The 23,152-nt window shown below is 36.4% G+C and overlaps 1 protein-coding gene across 1 annotated transcript in view; it reads left to right on the top strand.

Annotated features, from left to right (window-relative positions):
* The window catches only part of LOC149088027 (uncharacterized), a 167,906-nt gene that overhangs the window by 110,966 nt on the left and 33,788 nt on the right, over nt 1–23,152 (top strand). Inside the window, exons 4-5 of the mRNA XM_089243973.1 lie at nt 21,812–21,984; nt 22,086–22,161. Coding sequence (XP_089100099.1) covers nt 21,812–21,984; nt 22,086–22,161 — 249 coding nt within the window. The remainder of the gene's footprint in view (nt 1–21,811; nt 21,985–22,085; nt 22,162–23,152) is intronic.

Raw genomic sequence — 23,152 nt, 5'->3', positions numbered from 1 at the left:
TAATTTCTGGCAGAAATTTTCTTTTTCCGCGATTTCAATTTTGTGTGCGCGTGGTTCTCTAGATTTTCTCTGCTTACTAACTGTAGAATATTTTTTTTGGCTCAGTCGAAAGCATGGTATATGGCAAAATAATGTCTCCCCACATCATTCACCCAGGGCCCCTAGGCTGGGATCTTTAGCGGGGTCCCTTCTACAGTGAATTTATAGTGTGAAGAAGCAAAAAATAAATAGAATCGTCTCGGCCTCAGGATGGCACCCTGTGCATGGGTAAAATCGTAAAAAATGAAAGTTCTTGTCGTCGTGGGACATTGTACCAGCGAATGCAATGCAGTAAAAGCGTAAAGATCCATAGAAACGCTAAATTAACTGAATAACGTACGAGACGATGAGCTTCTTCAAAAGTGTACTTGTACTTCTACAAAAAGTGTCTTTTGAATGGTACAAAATAGGTACTGGATAAAACAAACACCATTTCAGAACATTTCTGTGATCAGATGGCAAAATGTAGCAAGTCACTTTTCCCAAAAAATTGACTTCGCATTCTGGTGTCTCGTTAGTCACAATTTTGGAAGATGACAAAGTTTCGTCCCTCTATTTCGGCTTATGAGGAACCAACGGAGGCAAATTGCAATAAGAAAAAAAAGCTACATTATCACATTTTTGCAAAATATTGTTTATAAATTTGCCCACGTGAAATTTTGGAAAAGTGACTTATATTACATTTTGTCATCTGAGCACAGATTTGTTTCCCCTGAATATGAATGTTCGCATGAGAAGACTGCCCATTTCAGCCTGTTTTGCGATCTTGTTAGTCAAATATCTCCATAGCGGTCATTCTAGTGTTTGCATTGTACATTTTGAGCTCGTTTTGGCATTGATGCTTCTAAGCAACTCCCAAATATTCGACTTGTGAGGGGATCGTTAGGTTTATACTATTACCAGCAGAATGGCTCAAAGGTGCATATGCCTCCCTATTTCTTGATAAGCAAGCATAATTTCTTTTACCCTTGCATTTTAGAGGAAAATGGCATGTGTGGAGAAAACATATTGCTGTGCATTCTTCAAAAATTAGCTAATAGTAAGAAGTCAAAACCAATAAAAGTCATTATTACACTATTCAAATCTATGTGAATCGTATAAATACAGTGTGTTCCCTGAAGTGCAACATCCCATATTTTCTTAAATATTGGCAATAAATTTAATTTTGTCACGTATATATATATATTAGTCGATCCCACTTATAACGTTTTCCCACTTAATACGCCTGAATGAGTGACTGAATGAGTGAGTCAGTGAGCAAAGGAGTGGGTTGGTGAGTGAGCAAAGGAGTGAGTTGGTGAGTGATCAACGAAGAGGATGAATAAGCAAGGGAGGGGAAGTGTGCGAGCACTAACACATCCGGTCACTATCTCCCTCAATCACTCATCCGGTCACCAACTCCCTCACTTACTTGTTCAATCACTCCGGTTACTCAATCAGTAGAGCCAAACTGTTTTCGGTGAATAAATTGTTTCTTGGCGAATTTCCTATAGGTGAATTGCACGGCAGTGAATTGTTGGCGGAGAATTTTCCTTAGAATACAACGATTGCTTCCAAGGGCTCCCTAGAATATGGCTATTGGTTCCTGGTCTATATTTAACAATAATATTATTAATCAGTTTCTTATACATAGGCATAATTTTCAGGGATTCCGCAAGAGCGAAAGGTTTGAGAGAAACGCTGTTATAAATATAACCTGTCACACATGGCATTCCTGTATAGCTATACACAGAATGTGTCATGTCATTTGAGGTCACAAATGTCTCACTACAACATAATAACAATTTATAGTCGACAGGTTGTTTAGAGGAAACGACTTTTAGACATTGAGCGGTCGAATTCTAACCTTCCTGGTGTGAGTAGCTCACACTATCATCTCACAAAAGGTCACTATCAAACACAGAAATGTAACATGATCTACACACTTATAAATATTTTTCATTACAGATATTAACATCCGAACATGCTTGATCTTCCTCACAGTAACTATTAATTACTTGGGAAAACCCAATCAACGCCAGGATCGCTCTAACGATGATGTGACAGGCTCATTGACAAAAGTATCGGAATTCTAGCTAATCAGTAAGAAAACAAACTTCTAACATGGTGGCATCCATATCACAACGATGACATATGCTATTATTAGAAGACATTCCTCGAATGTGATAGGTAGTTTAATGGCACGCTGCCAACAGATTTTCCTCGTTTCATGGAGAGACATCGAATGACACTGTTGTCAGATATAAAATTCCAGTTCTGATAAATATTTTGTGTCAATGTTGTTTATGGCAGTGGCGAGGTTGCGTGTGTGTGTGAGTCAGTGATCTATACATGCGGCGATGATCAGGGGAACAATTAAATTTTCTAATTAAATATTTTTTGGAATAAATCTAATAATTTTTACATTTCATTTTTACCACCAACGTATAGGAAACGTGCCTCATTTGTTGAAAGCAAATACTGTTCAATTTAAACAAATGGGAGAACGTAAAAAAAAAATTTCATTTTCATTTCAGTGATTTTTATCATTCAGATGTTTTTTTACAGAACTTATCCGTCCCCACTGGCAGACAGAGTTCGTTTGTTGGCCCGATTCCAAAGCACTTTTCGAGTCCTATTGGACATAATGGAATCCTTGAATCACGGAAAGGAGATTTTCAGCAATTTTCATAAAACTTCGGACGAAGTTCTAGAGAAATGGAATCATTTGAAACAGTGGTTCTAAAACAAAACTTTTCCCACCCCCTATTTCTTTGACATTGTCATCGTTTATCCAGTGTTGTCTACACTGAATGGCACACTTCAACGCCCCTGACGTAGGAGGGCGATATTCCTAAGAGCCACGACGCACACTTTGAGAACCACTTATTTACGTACGGGTAACACGCAATTACATTACATTAACTGAAGTTTGTGTGCGTAGTTCTCGCCGATCCATGCTGTTCTTTTTTTCTGCATGGGCAGGCAAACGGGGCACATGCTCAAGATCTATAAATTGTCAGGGTTCGAAAATTATTGAACATGTTTACTTTCCTCATCTTGTTGATTTCCCTGAATGATGCTTGTAAAGCTGAAGATTGTGACAGATTTCAAAATGAGCTAATATTACGAGACATTTCACAATGCCTTTTGTGAAAGTAATCATAAATATTACATGAACAATATTTTGTAATAAAGTATGCGACCAATTTAAAGTTGATGGTATCGTCTCATAGGTGTCGTGGACATCATACCCCACTCTTGTTTATCTTTACCCGTCTGCTCACCAGTCTTACTGTTGTTTTCGTAGCAAAATTGTTTTATACTATGAATAAATACAAGATGAACGTGGATTTCTCGTTGAGATAGATCACACAATACCCTCTGGATGCGAAGAAATCTTGTAGTTTCAACCCCATACTAAATATGTCGCACTTGCAACGTAACGAGGTCTAAAAAAACTTATTCGCGTTTATACTTGTGACTAAGTCATGTCTTCCGATTTTTTCTTCACGAATTACAATAATTTCAATTCACTGCGATCTTCCGTAGCACTTCATTTCCCGCCATTGGTGATTTGTCAGTAAAAAATGGCAGCTTCGCTTACCTTAGAAAACTTTTTCAGCATTGATTGGCGATGTCCCATATTTCACTGTATGAATTCCTTATTTCACGCATTTTTATCGAGGAAATATGGTCAACAATAGAAGTAGTCAGGGTGCATAGGTAACGGGGCGTATGTCATTTTACTGGCGAACCGTTGATTCCAGAGTCATACTTCCAGTTACACAAAATGTCCGAATAACGTATACTCAGATGTGTCATTCACGTTGCAAAGGGGTTATATAATTGAAATAGAAGAATAACTTTTTATACAAGCCCCAAAACCCAATTAAATAGTTGTCTCCTGTCTCTCTTAACGCCAGCTAGAAAAATTCCGCGTTTCCAAGTGTAACATTCACCGATATACCCAAATTCGAAAAACGGTGAAAAATTGGGAAGAAACATCGTTAAATGCGGGTAAAACGGCTGACCCGGATTTAACGCTGTTATTTTCCTGATTTTTCGCCGTTTTAAAAATTTGAACATCTCAGTGAATATTGTGCTTAGAAACTTGGAATTTTTTCTAGCTGGCATCAAGACAGCTTTATAATTGGGTTTTCGGGCACAGGGTGTCCGTACAATAAGTTAACAATTTTAATAACTATACAACCCCTCGCAACATGAATGGCATATCTGAGTGCTACACTTTATTCGGATATTTTTTCTAATTAGAAGTACGCATCCTAGGATCAACGATTCACCAGTGATTTGCAGAGAGTGATGTTATAGCTATGCACCCAGTAACATGATCGAAGTAATTAGCGATTCCCATGATTGCAGGTACAGATTTATCTCGAGTTAAATTCAGCTTCGTTCGAATAAAACCAGTTATACGTGAAAAAAAAAAAAGAATAAGAGTGTCGCATCTTCAATTGGTTACATCACTGTATCCCTTCAAGTGCCTCATGTCCATATTCGTCTATGATGGGTTATTCACGTCCGTTATCAAGAGTATGTTTAGTCTGTGGTCAAGTAGTATCGCCCGTTTCTAAAATAGTTTACGTTTGTTCCCTATGCGGACAAGTAGCTGCTTTTATTTCCAGTGACAATGGAACCGCTTCATCGGAATAACACGGCGATGTCCGTTTCTTTCTTCCACGCTCTTTAAATCGAATTCCAACGCTACGAAAAAATTACGAACCACGAGTGTTTTTGTAAACCACGAAATTTTCAAGAAAAACGGGAAATAGGTAGTTTTTTGCGTTATTATTTTTTCGTAAAGCTACTTTGTATCCGTGCTCTTGATGATGGCACTCGAACTTCTCTAAGAACTTAGAAGTTCCTGCAGAGAAGGAGGAGGATGATGATGAAGAACGAACGAACGAACGAACTTTGCTTGAACTCTCTCAATGAATGTGTTTATACGAACACTCGTTCGGCTTTCTCAAAAACAAAAAAAAAAAGTTCTCGATGGCGTAATAATGCTCCGGACACTTTTCGGAATATTCCTCCTCAGTAGCGTTTGTCTGCTTTTGTTTTGTGTGTGTGTGTGTGTGTACGTAGTTTAAAAAAACTCTGAAGTTTCTGTTAACTCTCTCTACTTTCCATAAGAGGCCTCATCTGCTTCGTTTCAACCCTCTCGAATGGTTTCTACGAGAGCCTCTAAAATTAGGTTGATTGATTGCTGCTCCCCTTACCCGCGATTCTAGTATTATACCCACTTTTTAGTAACGAAAAGATTCCTTAAGAAAACACTTCTGTGGGATGGTCATTTTTTTTTTTTTTTTTTCAATGACGTCTATAACAGTCCATTAATCCTGTCACTATCTAGATTCGTCAAGTTGAAAAATCTTGTTTCGTCGTGTTCGATCGTGATTGTTCTTTCAGGATTTATTGTGATTGATTGAAATCCGATGCTGCTGCCACATTACGACGCGATTCTTCGCCTTGGATAGGAAACGATATTTCTAATTATCAAGTGGCCTATACGTAAATTTCGCAAAACAAAAAAATCCGAATTTCGGAAGATGAAATTTTCCAAATCGGAAATTTCGCGTTCATTCCCGAAAAAAAAATTCGGGTTAAGAATTTTTTAATCATTCGTAAAAAAAATTTCATTCTCAAACCGAAACAATGTTTTTCAAATCAAAAAATATCTCCCTAATCAACAGCACTAATATTATATTGGATAATTTTTCATTCGGTTGGAACAGAATTATCAAATCTGCCCGTGAACCACGGGTTTACAAACACTGCATTAGCTCATTAAAATTCCTTCATTATTGTTTCTGTACATGTTGCGGAGCAGAGCGTTTCTCAATCTTTGAGCCCAAAGACCAGTAAAACATCTGCTTACAGCATGAATAGCGTGGCCATGTGTCCCGTATTTTAATGAACATTCCCGTATTTTTGTCTGTTCCCCCTGTGTACAATATATTTTGTCCTTTTTTTTTAACGAAGCTTTATTCGAATTTGTAATCATTACATGAAATGGTGAATGAAGATAATTTTCTAGCTTATAACTTATAGCATGATAATTTTTGTTTGCCGAATTACGGAAATGTTTTTGATGACATCCTTTATTTCACCACTCGGCAGCAATTTTCTCCACTTCATTCAGCAATTTCAGCAATAATTAGTGAATTTATTGAATTTCATTTTTTGGCTATAATTTATTCCATATTCAAAATAGCTTTTTACAGGTTTTTTTTAAAATTAGATATAGTTACACTGGATATGAAAATATTTTTATTTGAACCTAATAAGAATATTACTAGTATCAATAAAATCATTCGTTCAGTTAGAATTAAAATTACCAACCTTGCTTGAAGACTACCAGTAGGCTACTATCGTCACGGACCACCTCTGGTCCGCAAACCATTGGTTGAGAAACGTTGATCTAACGCTTGAGCTATTTATTTTTCTTAGGTACGCACTATGCGTACCATCCAGTAAATCTACCTGCTGGTAGTAACTCCTATTATACGCATAAGTAAATGCTTTCCCTGGAATCAGAGTCGCAGAAAAATAGGATTTTATCACGAAATATGTCTATTAAAATCGGATTTTGAAGGGAGAAGAAAGTTTGCTCAAGGAAGAAAGATAAGACCACTTGTGTTCATTCATAAGAAAAAGCTCTCTTTGTTGATCAATGCGGTCCTCTTGTGGCATTTTTCCATCTCTTGTGAGACCACGTGTCAGGTCGGGAGCGAGATGCCATGTAACAGCGATGAAGGGGTTAAGTACGGAAATAAATATCATTTTTCTCTTGCAGTCTTTTCATTCCACAGAATGGTAATATCGCGTGTTTTAGGAATTGAATCCTTAACTTTGAAGTGACATAACTTGGAAGCAGTAATGAATACAAAGACGAAACAAGTGGTAGGTTGGATGGGCAGGCCCGGAATTTTGAAAACACCGGTTTGAAAAACTAATTACAAATTTTATTTACAGATGTCATCACAGTCATTATCTCACGACTTCTTCCTGCGCCAGGGCTGCCCGTATCAGGTGCGAAAATAATTTCAGGTCTCCTTATTCCTGATTTTATATATTTTGTGAGGAGGGAACCACAAAAGAGATTCATGCACTAACACAGAATATACAGAAATGATGAAAACTATCTACTCACTATTGAAAATACAAAATTAATGACAAAAAAAATTCCAGAATCGATGAAAACTCGGAACTAATGAGAGAAATAATTCCAGAATTGAGTTAAAAGCGGTCAATCAGACCTTGGTCTAAGGCAGCGGTCCTCAACTTTTATTGAATCTCAGGCCCCCTTCTTAGTATATAATTTCTATGGCGGAGCCCCCGTTCTCTTATCGAATTTACTTATTCACTTTATTTTAGTGACCACGGAATCCCAAGGACCCGCAGAGCACCGGTTGAGAACCGCTGGTCTAAGGCCGGGATTACACTATAAAATTTTGATAAAAGTTATTTTATCAAACTCGAAAAATGCAGCCAATAACATTACTGGTTGCTCTTTGCTCGAGTGCAACCAAACAGCTTATTGGTTGTGTTTTTCGAGTTCGATAAAAGAACTTTTACCAAAATTTTATAATATAATATCTGCTTAAGGCCGGGGTTACACTATGAAAGTTTTAGAAAAGCTATTTTATAAAACTTGAAAAAATGCGAGCAATAAGCTAATTGGTTACATTCGAGCAAATGCAATCGATCAGTTTATTGGTTGTATTTTTCAAGTTTTATAAAAGCACTTTTAAAAACTTTTATAGTGAAATCCCGGCTAAGGCTGGTAATAAAACTTTCATAACATTTCATTTATAAAACTTGAAAAATTCAACCAATAAAAATATCGGTTGCATTTTCTCGAATGTAACCGATAACCTTATTGGTTAAATTATTCAAGTTTTATAAATTAACTTTTATGAAACTTCTATAGTGTAATCCAGGCTTAAGGGATTTTCGTCCTAACGAAGAAAGTAAAGTACGAAGCCTTTCTCACTTGTCACAGAAATCTACGCAGCCTTAAAAGATGCCCGACACAGATGTGAGCGAAGCTTCAGAAAGGAAATATCTTAGACCATGACCTAATAGTCCGGAAACAGCTTGCAACTCATCGAACGCCGGCCATTGAAGCCTCAGACAATAATTCCAGAATTGATGGAAATTCAGAACTAATGGGAGAAATAATTCCCGAATTAACAAAAAAAAATTCCAGAACGAATTCCTCTTTACTTTTGGCATGCCATTGCTGGGCAAAGCAACCAGAGCGAAGACCGTTTCGAATCTATCATTTTGTGATTTGGCTAGGGTTACCAGGTTCGCAAACTGAGAAAGGAGGACGCCCGTGCACGCACCCTTGGTGACGTCATTTATCTCAATTTTTGCAAAAATGGCACCAGTATTCCGACCAATAAAACCGGCCGAAATAATTTTTCCCATCTCTAAAACAGAAACACTAGATAAAGCAGAAACAGAAAAACTTCTGGGAATTTCGATGGCTTTTGGTGAATGCGTGTGGGGGGAAAAAACCACAAACACTCTTATCAATGAAGAAATATGTATTTCAAAGTGGAGAAAGCAAAGTTTTCCCCTAACAAGTATAATTCCGGAAACCTGAAAAGTAAGGCAAAAGTGCGAATTTTTTCCGAAACGTAGGACGACGCTTGAAACTACATCAAAAAGGAGGACATGTCCTCGTAAAGAAGGATGGTTGGGACCCTAGATTTGACCCAGTTCACGTAGGGCAATATCACCCGTTTAAAAGACGTTGCACAGAGATTGTGGCACTATCTATTGGTCAAAGATGTTACTAATTTCACAAACCGGCGTATTTGAAATTCCAGGTCTTCCCATTAAACGAACTGCTTGTTTCTCTACTTTCTACCTTACACCATTTCAAAGTTGGAAAGTACTTTCTGAAACGCCATAGTCAACAAGCATTATTTTTCGAGTGAATACTGTGTGATCAAGAAATGGTTTCGAATTTTCTTGACTTCGAAGGTGATGAGAATTATCAAATTTCTTCTATTTTGATTATTAAAGTTATCTTGATTAGATACGAGTTCATACTCGGTCTGTATCCTCATGATGAATCATGCTATTCGTCCGTACCGTGTTTAGAGAGAAGGTCACGCAGGGTGGCAGCAGTGACATATGGTCTTTCCTGTGAAAATAACTTTTACTTTTGTAGCAAGCATGTATTATGCCCGAGCACGTTCCGCGACACATGGCGCTGAGGGAAAAATTACGACTTGTTATAAGACAGAGTATAAAAAAAACGTGTGGGATAACAAGATATAAATATACACAGAAGTCTCGTATGACTTTGAATTACAATAAATCTTTGCAAGACATTTTGCCAAAATTTATAGGCGAGAGGCACAAAAATGTCAAAATATTTTATGTGCAGTGCTAAAATTATTTCCGAATTATGTAAGGAAATGGTCATATTCTATCAATTTATTTTCTTATTTTAATCAATTTGGATGATACAGTATTACTTATTCGGAATAGGCCCCTTGATGCAAAACAAAATGCGGGACAACTTCTATTCGATCAGCTAAAAAAAATATATGGAGGCACATAATGATATTCATTATCATGCCCTAGAGCAGTGCTTCCCCGAACGAGAAATGTCGCTCTCTGGGGAGGAAGGAGTGATGGGGTGGTCCATTGGGGCGATATAAGATCCTGTGCGTGGGGTTGGCTAAAGTTAGGGCGATGAGAAATGTCAGAAAAGAGCGGTAGAACAAGAAATTTTTTTGGAAAAACTTTTCTAAATTATGAACATGTGTCTAAAGTTTCTTGCTTGTATCTGCAATAGATGGCGCCACTGCAATAACTGAATTTTCCGTATCCTTATGTTGATTTGTTAGCACGGGAGACTATTCTATAAGCCCCTCATATTAATTGATTACGTAATCATTTCAAGCTACCGCGTACATGAATCTTCAAATGATGAATTCTCTGAGAGATCTAGTTAATTCGATATCCAAAAATAAAATTACATTACATGTTGGCATTGAAATATTTCCTTATCAAATACGGTTTGCATCTTTATTTTTTTAGCCCAAAAAAGAAAGTGCCAGAAAATTTTAAGTATTTTGCGTTATATACCCTACTAAATTCATTTTCTTAGCGCACCAATGTTTTCGAATCGGTAGATTGATGAAGAGGCTATCAGCTGAGCCTACGTTCAGCGGGGAATCGTTCCATTTTTAAATTTTCAAGGTAAAATACGGGACAATCCCGTTTGGATAAATACATTTCGCAACCCTGATTGTCATCATAAAAACTAATTTAAACAGGAACATTTAGATTTTCGTACTTGTATATATTTTTTCTTGAAAATTAGTAAATCAATGAAAATTAACTTGGGCATGAAATAACGCCTTTCAGTCAACTAAAAGACCTTGTCTAGTTCACCAAACACTGAAATTAGGGGCCGTTCAAGTATTACATAAGCAAATTTTTAGCCATTTTTAACCCCCGCCCTCCCTTGTCAGCTAAATTTCGTCATCACTGTCCCCCTACCTCCTAACGCATATTGGTGGGATCAGAAACGTACGAGGGATGGGGCATGGGGGCTCGTACGCCCCCCCCCCAGACGAAAAATTATTTTTTAATTCAAAAAATATTTTAAAATTCATCGCGACCCACCCTGCAAGCCATATATGATAAACTCTTGACCCGCGGACCAAAATGTGGCCCTGAAGGTTATCTGATGTGGCTTGCCCCCCCCCCCAAACCTAATTTTGTAAAAATGAACTAAGCGGCACATTAACAAATCGCTTAAATAACCTGTGGCACATGTTCAGATCACTGAAATAGGCCTCAACGATCACTTTCACGTTCAAAGATCACCTAAGTAACCCACGACACAGTTGCAGAACACTTAAACGATCCGTGGCACATTTAGAGATCTCTTAAGTGACATGTGGCAGAGTTTTAGAGCACTTAAGCGGCCCCCAGTGTGGTTCTACATCGCTGAAATTACCCGCGAAACATTTCCAGATTACTTAAGTGATCCGGGGTATAATTACGGATCACTTGAGTGATGTGTGGTATAGTTCCAGAGCACTTGAAGGATCCGTTAAACATTTGGAGATTATTAAAGTGGCTCTGTAGGGGACTTATCAGTAGGTATGATGTTAGTTCAGGTGCCCAATCGAAAGGTTTTTTTTCCTTTTTGGCGAATAATATGCCATTGAGAATATTTCATATTTTCATAAAGGGTGGTTGATGACGTAAGCATCATCCAACCCCCCCCCCCCTTGTCATCAAAAGTCAGCAAATCGGAAATCCCCTCTCTCCCCCCACCTCCATCGATTCTGACGTAATACTTGAATAACCCCTTATGAGACGCTTTATCTGTAGCGCAACTCGCAATACTTATCAACGTGGTATCAAGACACAACCGAGAAAACTCTACTCAATTAGCCGTTGGTGCCATAAATAAGAACATTCTATTGGAGAAAGAATAATTTCCTTTTGCACCCAATAAAATACATCCCTGCGTGAAATCAAGGAAAGAATAAGAAGAATATTCTTTTTAGAATGAATTCGTCTCAAGAAAGAAACCTTCAAAAAGAAAACCTTTGGTGTCGCTTCTGATACCTATAGCAACGGGGGGCCCCCCATACTTGCTTCTAAATCACCCACTACGGGGGGTTCAGCTGTAACTCCAGAGAGCGAGAGAGGTGTCGGGATGGAAGCGAGTCTGGGCCATTAAAGGTCCGCAGGAGGCTGCTGATGAGGCTGGTATAAATCTTGTTTAGGTTTGTAGACAGCGATCTATGTTCCTTGCTCAGCTTCACTTACTCGGCTTGATTTTTTTTCCCTTGTCTTAAGGGAAAACCTATTATTTTTTGTATCAAAAGTAATTAAGATATCTGAAAGGCTTTATATTTCCCCACAAACTAAAATTGGTTCTTTATACAAGAGCAAAATTATATAAAGGAACTTCCCCTTGGCGGACCCTTCTCTGATCTCCGGTAACGTGGAATAGGGCTTTAATTTAAATAGGGCACTCTCACAGTTAGCGGACAGTAAAATCGGGAGAATTCAAATTTATTAGTTTTTGGTCATAAACCGAGAATTTACCATGTTCAACTAAATTATGTTTAATATCAAGTTCGTGTTAGTGAATAAGTCGTAATTAACTGAACATAACTGTTGTCCAAGATAGCGAATTTGAATGGTAATGTTGGTTTCATTGATTTATCCGTGTAAGAAAGCCAACATTACACATCTGATAATGTTATGAACGTTTTTATCTTCACACTTATTTTAATTTTTATTGCAAAATATGTGTAATACACGTATCATGTACGGGTGAAAATAATTGTGTGTGTGTTTCTATGAGGAGAAGAAAGATTATAAATTTCAATCTATATTTATATCAGATTTGCCAACTTTATTTGGGAATTATGCATAACCACCAGTAAAGTGATGAATGTAATGATTTTTTTGAACTGTCTTTAAATCGAGACTATCGGTGATTATGCATAGCCACTGGTGTATCACTTTTACACAGTAACATGTACATTTTAAGATTAAAATGTATGGGAACCAATTGCGACCAAAGTTGAACGTTGCACGTATGTGAAAGTCAAAAAAGTTAAATAAATGAGGTTCCACTATATATCGTACCTCCCCATTAGTGAACACTCCCCATTAGCGGACAAAATTTTTTGGTCCCATTAGTGTCCGTTATTTAGAGGTTCTAATGTATGCATGGATTTTTTTGAGGGGGGCGGGGTGGATAAAATATCGATGTTTTACATCAGGGGTCTTCAAACTTTCATACATGGTGAATCAAACAAACTTCCCGCGGGCCACCTACTCATGTAAATTAGAAACCTCTCAATTACAGGGGGCCCGCGAGTGAAACAGAGACAAAAATAATTGAGACATGTATTCTGCAATTTATTTTATTAATTATCAATTTTGATTAGTTCTGAAATCATTTTTCTCACTAATTCTGAAAAGTTTTTGATAAATTAATCTCGATTAATTTAATCAGTAATTTATTTCTGTAATTCTGAAATTATTTCCCTTCTCAACATATCTTGAAATCATCTCTTTCAATATTACGCATAAGTTTGTTTTTTCACAAATTCTGAAATTATTTGTTTCAACTGTTCTCAAATTATTTCTTGCAATAATTTTGAGTTTTTATAAATTTTATTCCCGAATTATTTTTCATTTATTTCACAATTATGTCTCTCATTAATCCCGAAATTGTTTCGTTGATAAATTCTAGAATTGATCAATGTTTGCAATCATTTTCTGAAAATGATTTGCAGGTCACGAGGAAGATCTCTGAGGATCGAATGCGGCCCGCGGCCCCTTGTGTTGTCGAACTCCGGTTCTGCATTGTTTTATACGATCGAGTCGCGTTAAATGTGACCACCAGCAGATATAAGAGATTATAATTTTGTACCATGAGTGTCTCCAACCTTCCAGACATAGTGGGCCAAATTAAAACTTTTGACGAAGTTCACGAGTTTTTGTCTCACTGTGGTACTTAGAATTGTAAGATTCATAAGAGTTTGATGCAGTGGTTCTAAAAATTTGTCCCGGCTCTTGGGGGGGGGGGGTTATCACTGACTTTTGTCAGAGGCGTCGCGAGGAGCTGGTGATTTTGATGTAAGCGCATTTACTATTTTGAAGTGGTTTTTCTAGCCACAGTTGAATGATGACAAAGCCAGGGTAAGCAAGAGTTTGAGAACCACTGGCTTGAGGGGTCTCGTACCTTTTAACATGGTAAAAAAAACTTACTTATGTGGAAATATTATTAAAAGTATTATTTATGCATTGATTTAGTTCAAACTTTTACCACGTAAATTTGATTTCAAATGCTATCCAATGTCGGTACAAATTTTTACATATCTTAAATACTTAATGTTTTACGAGTTCTCAAAAAAAGACATTAAAAAACAGCTTGTGCGCATGATAAAATAGCATGAAATGAATATAATTGAATGAAAAATAATTCAAAAATTAAAACATTCAGTTCATAAAATTATGGAAAAGATTGAGATTTGATCGACTCAATCTTATTCAAAATTAAATTTAAAATTAAAAAAAAAATTCAACCAAGAATTTATGAATGAATCTCAAATATTTTTAATGACTGAACAGTTTCCTTTATTTTGAATTAAGTTTTATTCAATTTCGTTGTTGCTATATTATTTTATTATTCGTGAAAGCAGTTCCTAATGCGGGTTTTTTTTGAAAATTTGTAAAAAATTAAGTATTGAAGAAATGAAAAAAAAATATTACTGGTATGTAATAGCATGCACAATCAAATACATGTGGTAAAAATGTGAAATAAACCAATGGATAAATAATATTTAAATAATATGCTGTATTTCTACATAGTTTTTTTTATAATATTTAGGAGACCCATAATATATAACTAGAGTCTTCACAGACTGGCTAACGGGGTCCCTTAAAAATTGAAGACTGAAATTGCTACTTCAATTTTGAAATTACTTATTTAATTAAGCTTAGGAATTCTTTAAACTTTAATTCAGCTTAGGCATACTGGAGAATTAAATATGAAAAAAAAAAATAGAATGCATATATGTGATCTCAATCTTTGCTGAAAATAGTGAAAATAAATTTACGTATTATATCTTCTTTGTATGAGATATGCACATTCACTATTTCAAATCCTAATGGAATGTCTTTTCTGTATGGCTTCTGTGAAGCCTTCAAATATACAATATGCATACAGCCCCTCTTTTTTGATCTTCATTGACCACAATAAGCTCAACGCTAATGCAAATAGGGTTGGATTTTTGACGCTTGCAGATGGCTCGAGATCAAGACCTTTTCAACTCGAACCGAGCCTGTCTTTACGAAAGCGAATAACCTTTCCGTCATCGCCCTCTACGGGAGATATCATTTGTATTTGGCAAAAGAAAAAGGATGATTTATCACCTTTAAACGTAAGAAATTCGGAAATAACATTACAGAATCATGAAATATATATATATATTTATTTATTTCAATGCGTGTAAGAAACATGAATTCCCTAATAGATTGTGTAAAAAGACTTTGCCCTATGGAGCCACAAATCACGCACGGAAATGACCTCTTCTGTTCATCGAGCAGCTTGCGGAATGCCCTCCCCTCCTTCCACCTCCTTGCTTAATTAAGTTTACAGTGAATGATTTAATTGGTTTTGATTAATATATAGAGTTAAGGGACGATATCGTAGTCATAATATATTTAATTTCCTTAACGACCACATATCATTTTAAAAATTAATTTAATGACGATATTTAGTTTTTTCTGATGACAAAATTAATGATAGGTTGTTAAATTAAATGAAAATGAAAATTATTAATAAAAAAAATTTATTGTGTTAATAAACAATAATTCAATAAGAAAGGGCAAATTCGAAGAGAAATATGCGAAATACTTCACAAATGTTTACTGAAGTGTCCTATACATTGACTGCTGCAAATTTTGCTCAAGTGCCAGATCACTGATTACACATCTGATTTTCCTCTTCATAATCATTGAAGGCAACATTTTGTCGGGGCCACCGAATTCACTTATTGTTTATTAAATTAAAGGTGGAACGAGGAATTGCAGGTGTACGACTCAAAATAGATGCATTCCCCCTTCTGTCAGTAAATTTAGCAAATAGATTGTATGAGAATAGATTTGTTTATATCGAATTTTTTCAAACGCATCAGAATCACTCGAAGACTTAAGATTGTATATATATTATATTTATGGAATCACCGGTTGCTTGTACTGCATTTCTTTAGAATTTTATGAAACGAGCTTCAGTCTTACTGGGTGTCCCATTTATCCGTGAATTGTTTAAAAATTCTTAGAAATTGAAAGAATTGGTATATTTTTCAGTGTGGCTTACGGAAAGTTATTCTTACGAAGGGGGAATGTTTTGGAAAAGTTCAAATTTCTGTCAATAGAGGGCGCTGAAAGCAAATCACTGGAAATATGCAAATCCTATACGAGTTCTATAAAATACCTGGTGTATGATTAACAGCTCATTTCTGAGTTACTGCCACTTGCGTAATGTGCCAATTTTATATTGGATGAAGCAGCTTTGGTGAAGTTGTTTTACCTCATCCACGAATCGCCAGCTGAAGCTTTAAGAACGTTTCGAACACAGAATAGATTGAAGAAAGTTTCGGTACTAATCGTCAATGATTTGCTTTTGTGTAACGCTTTCTATCAACAAAAATGGAAACTAAATTTATTTCCGACAAAAAAAAAGAAATCTCCTTTCGTGAGAGTAACTTTTTCTTAATCGGTATTCGAATATGCCAATTCCTCTAATTTTCATGAACGAATCCATGACACACCCTGTACATACGTAAATACGACACTTGCATTGGCGAAATTATCTTCCACAGAAAAGCATCGTATATACGTACATAGTAACGACTGACAGCTCCTCGTACTTTTTCGTGGCCTCTAATCGTTGGGGTTTTCAGACAGAAATATAACGGCGGAAACTGGAGATTCTCCGGAACCAAAGCTTTATCGGATTTTCAAAGAATATTATTGAAAGGAAGAGAAAAAAAAACACATTCTTTATCCCCGAAACCATTTTTTTTTTGAATAAAGGAAGCAAAAACATGGAATTATTGAGGGTAAAATCGGGGATCGGTTAAGACACGAAAAGAGGTTAGTGGTTTAAAGATTTCTCACACACATTTTATGTGTGTGAAAATTACCCACGAGAAAAGATAAAAGCTTCCCTTTTTTTCGCATAATTCCTTTAGAGATTTAGAGAGCACGTTTTCTATAGGCATTCAGGAATGCGGTGTGATAAAATAGACCGTTTTCTGTTCATTTAACACTAAAGATATACTGAAAATTATTCCATAAATATTCAATATGCGCTTCGGAAAACTAGATTTTGATTTTCCTCCCTCTCGTTAATGACCACCATGGATCATTACACATCAACTTTCATTGGGAAATTCAAAAGAGGGTTTCACGATATTTTAAACTGAAATAATTCCATGGGCATTTTTTTTTAAATATACAATGAACCCTCGGTTTACAAATTTAATTCTTTCCTGAAAACCGTTCGTAAACTGAATCGTTTGCAAACCGAAATAGTCTTCCGATGAGGAATCAATGTAAAGTGGATGAATTGGTTCCTTGGACCCCGAAGATTTGTAGAGTCAATTTTTACAGCATTGCTTTCCGCTCAAGTGCATAACGTTAAAACTAATTTCAATAATCATACCGACTCTGGAAATACTTAGCCCAAGAGGGAAACAATCCCAACCTTAAAATATAACGGGCTCATATCTTATATTAGGGCAAAGCCGAACCCTGTCTAATCTCATTAATTCCATCTATTCATCTGAGTGCCATCGCCTTCGAAATTCCTGCCTGAAAAGCAATCTGTCCGTAATGCCTTTGAAACCGAATCCGTAATGTTCGCCGGTGTAAGTTATTTGCTGCCAAGCTTTATCGATAAGCCAAATGAGCAATGCAGGGCATTAAACGATGTTTCCAGAAGTCAGTGAGTGTTGATTCTTTGTCAGGGATTATTGAAAAACATCTCTCTGAAAAGTTTATTTGATGAAAAGCTTCTAAAAGTATGAAATGAGACGTGCTGATCCATGGGAGCTGGATAAGAGGAGTTGCATTTGCTGGGAGGGAACCTCAATGTGGACGAGAACTTCTCGATTTATCTATTGTTCCTTCGGATTTGGTATAAATTTTTCGGTGATGTTTTCGTAACCCGAATCAATTTTTGTTATTTTTAAACCGAATTGCACGCAAAGGAAGGCGTTCGTAAATCGAGGGTTTGTTTGTAAATCAAAAATAGATTTTTCAAGCAAGAACCGTATGGCAACATCTTTTCAATTCGTTTATATACGTAAATTCGAATAGTGCAGTATCTTTCGGTATCAGATGCACAATTTTGAATTGGAATGGTAGCGTTCGCATTTTGCACCTGTGGGAACACGCGTACTGCTGCCACTTATCGAATAAAAACAAAACTATCTGTTATAATTCGGCATCAAAATTGGTTGCTGGTTTAAAACGAGTATGCAGCATGAAAATAAACAATATATGGTATGATGTAATGCACAGTCGGCCCCGCTTAATCAGATATCAACGACTCCAGCACACGATATCCGATTAATCGGCGAACAATTCAATTGCCATTTTACAACATTAGTATAGATTGCATACAGGAAACTGATAAAGGATACGTATATTAACAAAGCTTCTGGAATAAATTAGACATCAAAAAATGATATGAAAACTTTATTTCATTACAACAATCAAACAACACCTAAGATTTTTACTTTCAGTATCAAAGATAGCGCCTTCTATAATGGCTCAACTGAGAACAAAAATAATATAATTAAATTCAAGCATTGAAATAAACTTGAATACTTGAGAGCATACCTACTCTCAAATGTATTCATCTTAACCTAGTAACACATTTTTTATTAGTTCCAAATGCTTGATGCAATAAAAACATTACGTGTATAGTGGTTAATGTGTATTAGCAGTTGACGTGTGAAGCTTAATATTTGATTAAGCGGGGAAAAGTCGTTGAATTATATTAAGCGGGGACCTTCAGCATTGCGTTATGAGTGAAATTTTGGTGAAGGAAAATTGTATCATTTCACAAGTGGAGGTACCCGTTAGCCAATTGTAGCTGGTGTGAATTTTATACTCCATAATACTGGTTGATATGTTTTTATGTACGCCTCACAGCTTCAGCTCTATATTACTTCATTATATTATTATGGTACGTTGTATATTATAATATATATGTTATACTTTTTGGTATTTCAAATATAAATATACGTAGTTAACTTAATCGGGCAATAGGATATTTTATGTAATTTTTTTATTTCTTGTAAGCTGGTAGCAATGCTTCCGCTGCAACAATGAGCTCTATTATTATACACGGGGGAAAAACAACGTTGTACTCCTGCTCTCCACCTACCAAATATATATACAAAGCTTTTCTCACAATTCTGAAAGTAAAATTAAAGGCTGGAATCAAACTAAAGTTTTTATGGAAGTAATTTTATAAAACTTGAAAATTCAAACAATATAATCGTATTAGTTACATTCGAGCGAATGTAATAAATAGGCTTATTGATTCTTTTTTTCTTCAAGTTTTGTAAAAGATCTTTCATCAATTTCTTGTAGTGTAATCCCGGCCTGACCCAGTCTTATCAATTTTTACATATTTTTTTTCGGCCTTAAATGAGCTGTCATATATGAATGATTGAATAATCAGCATTTTCAAAAATGACTGCGGCTGGTAAGTCACTACGCCTACCACAGCGCCCTGTTGTGGCCAAGCAAGACAGGCGAGGGTAGCCTTTACCACTTATCAATCCTCCATTCTCATGTTATCGTTCATCGGGACAAATGCATTTATTCTCGAAGCGCTCTTCTGACAGACTCAAAATCACGAATTCTGTGTTTGGTTTCGATTAATAGGTCAATCGATCACTATAGGGCGCGACTTATTCCACCATATGTCACGTGTCTATGATAGATGCTTGTATTCGAGATAGACGTATCTTAACATCACAGTTTAGTGCGCATATTCCATAAAATAAATAATTCCATCATCAATAGGAAGACTTTTCTCCGCTGTGTGTCTTCTCTCTTCTTTACTCCCCCCCAAACAAAATGTATTATCAAATAGTTATGTAAAAATGTTTGTGTCGTTGTGTGCCTTCCATAAATCGTACCATGCTGTTTTTTTTGTTTAGGCACCATATTTTAGACTCGGTCTCCCGGGGTGAAATGAAGAGTTAGAGGGATGTTTACATGTCCCTAAAACATGATTTTACTGATAAAAACATCAAGTGAAAATACCAGTCATTTCTCACAAGTCATTCGTGAGGGGGATGCTTATAGTAACTTTTCCCGACCTTTCTGGGTGGTCAGGTGCTTACGGTGAACGTAAAGAACCAATATTTTGTCTGAATTTGGTTTATGAAATCGTGATAGAATCTGAAAGTAGCTCTCTTTCTATCTGAAATTAATGGTAGTTGAATATAGTGTATATTTTTGTGTCCGCATTCTCGTATATGTAGGACGAAGATTTATGATACGCTCCTGGAAGGACACTAAAGACACGGATTTGTCATCTTTTAAATTTAGATTGTTTCGTGGATTTTTCATAGTACATTCTGTCCTTAAGGGTGTGCGACAAGTGCGGCCGCAACGGGCTCTTAACTTTGAGGAGACCTGAATTAGAGATAATGGAATATGTATATGAAGATTTTTAACAGCTGGCTGATGCGAAGATATATTTTGGAAAGAGAAAATTCAACTGTGCCCTTGCGGGGAATCGAACCCACGTGCTTTCACGTTCCGGCTGAACGCCCTAGAACACTAGACTCAAAGGCAACGAATCGCTCTTTCTTGGAGGTCTTTCCTTGGAGCTCGTGTGCACTGAACGGGACCGTACATGGACGGTCGGATCTAAGCACAGAGTAATAATAATATATATATCTTAATATAATTATATGTTTAGTCTATGGATCTAAGTCATGCCAATGCTCACAACTGCCGACACTGCCACCAGATGGTGAGTTATCCGAGGATGATGTCACTCTCCGCTATCCATACAAATGTTTTTAACAACCCGATGGAGGAGGATAAAGATAAGATATTTTCCCTAACAAACTTGAAGCGACCACTAATAGACACCACCTTCATTTCGAACCCATCTCATCAATGGCCGTAAATTGCAATATAGCGATACGGCCAGAGTTGGTTTTCGGTGAAATAGCAGTGTAAAGTACCTCCGGGAAAAGTTGTGTGCGATTTATTACGTAAAATTCAGCAATAAAGTTGGGGGGAAATGTTACTTGAAGATGAATATTCCCTGCATCATCTTGTATGGAAAAAAAATTTGAAGTGGATTATTTCTTCACATACACACGAAAAAAATTTAAAATTTGAAGGAAAAAAAATTTACTGGCATTTATAATTTTTCTATGAACTTTTTGAGTATCAAAAATGCAAAAAACATTTCGAAATTCCAAAAAATGAATGCTCATTTCTGAAAAAGGTAAAATGGAGTTAGTAGAAATGGAGGGTCCAGTAGCGTACGCAGGCTTTTCTTGGAGGGGAGGTGAATTTTTTCCCCTCAGAGATGGGCGTCTCTCTGATCAAAATGAGGGTGGTTTGAAACAACCCCACTCTCTTGCGTGCATCAGCCGGAGGGCCAATCAGAAAACCTGATCTACCCTGGTGGACCTGTGTGCATATGGTTGTTATCGCGAGGTCTTAAGCTTACTGTCCCTTATAACAAACACATTCATAAATTGATAAAATATCAGGATAAAAATTTGGTGTGCAGCTATATAGTTGAAATGAAATACATTATGTATATTCAATATGATTTATTCCTTTTTTACGGCTTTTGATATTCTGTGGCCCTGTGCGGCAGCTCTTCCGCACTTGCCCAAGCCCGACCGGGCTCTCATTGTCGATTTACTCACGTTACGGCCTATGTCCGAAGTCTAGGCCCTTCGTTAAATTTAGTGGAAATCGTCGGCTGAACTTTAGTCGCAAAAATCGGCAGGTAAAACTTTGAAATTAAGGCAGAGATGGAAATTTTTCTTATTTCACTTTAATATGCGATATTTTTAGTGTAAAAATACAACATTCTAATTGATTCTAATGTCTTTTTCCTTCAAAATAAAATTTTTGTAGATTTTTTTTTTCAAAAATTAACCGATTTACGCATTCGATATTTTTTTTTATTCATAAGGGCATACACAATGCGGATCATCAGTCACACAAGGCACTATCCTTCCAATCTAGTCACAGGAGCAATGTTGGTAACGTGTCTACGCAGCTGTATGGGCCATGGTCGGAATGGTCTCATTGCAGTCAATCCTGCGGAACCGGCATCAGCAGGAGGACGAGATCGTGTGACATGAAGTAAATTATATACCGTTAATTTTTATTGCAACGATTCAATGTGTAGCGTTTTCTATAATTTACGACACAGTATAATTGACGTATAAAAATATTTATTCCAGTGTAGCAAGATCGATATACAGGGACGAAAATCTATGTCCTCGAGAATCTGTAGAACATAAAATTTGCAATTTACAGGTAAATTATTATATTATTTCATTTAATTTGATAACAGTGTTTAACACAAATGCGCAAAATCGCCAGTGGTTACGGACGGACGGACGGAGCCTCGTCCATTATGAAAGTTCACCTTTTCTCCATTGAACAACTTCATCCGTTCGAGAACTTGTGATCGCTTACGACATTCCGACCATACGCAAATTTCTGTTAATGTCATATTAACGGTGGTCGGAAAGCAAATAACTTGCCTCATAACTGCGTGTGAGGAAAATTCATCGTCAACAATTCACCGCTGGAAAAAATCACAGATGCAATTCACCGCTGGGAAAATTCAGACATAACATTTCACCGCTAGGAAAATTTATCTCCAACAATTTACCTCCACGCGATTCATTGCTGGGAAAATTCATCGACAAGCAATTCAGCGGAAAGTTACATAATGAGTCACGCATTTGGTCACTCAATCATACTGTCATAATAATTGTTTATTTTTATAATAATTATTGTTTATTTTTATAATAATTATTGTTTATTTTTATAATAATTATTGTTTGTTGGTGAATTGCTGTCTGTAAATTTTCCGTAGACTCTCATTTCTCACGCGATTCCGTCACACGAAACGTACCACGTACTGCCGACGTAATTCAAAATGGCCTTTGTTCACGAGCAAGAAATTTCGGTGTAGTCGCTGCACATGTGTAAATTTGGGAATTGCTTCTAATGCCGGGATTACACTATAAAAGTTTCCTAAAATTCCTTTTATAAAATTTGAAAAATCCAACCAGTAAGATTGTCGATTGCATTTGTTCGAATATAACCCATGAGCTAGCTTTATTGGCTGGATTTTTCAAATGATTTTTCAAAAGGATTTTACCAAACTACATATTACTGTGTCCTTATATAAGTGTTGACGGACGAATCCAAGTCAAAAGATGTCTTTCGTACACACGAAGCTAGAATGATTTAGTATAAAATTAGTGCAATTTAAAGCTTTGCAATTAATTTTTTG

Source organism: Pholcus phalangioides, unplaced genomic scaffold (genome assembly GCF_987345545.1).
Source record: "Pholcus phalangioides strain wild (caught in Gottingen) unplaced genomic scaffold, Ppha-v1.0 ptg000003l_1, whole genome shotgun sequence".
NCBI classification, from domain to species: Eukaryota; Metazoa; Arthropoda; class Arachnida; order Araneae; family Pholcidae; genus Pholcus; species Pholcus phalangioides.
The sequence above is the reverse complement of the archived record's forward strand: the minus strand, read 5'-3'. Positions and strand labels throughout refer to the sequence as shown.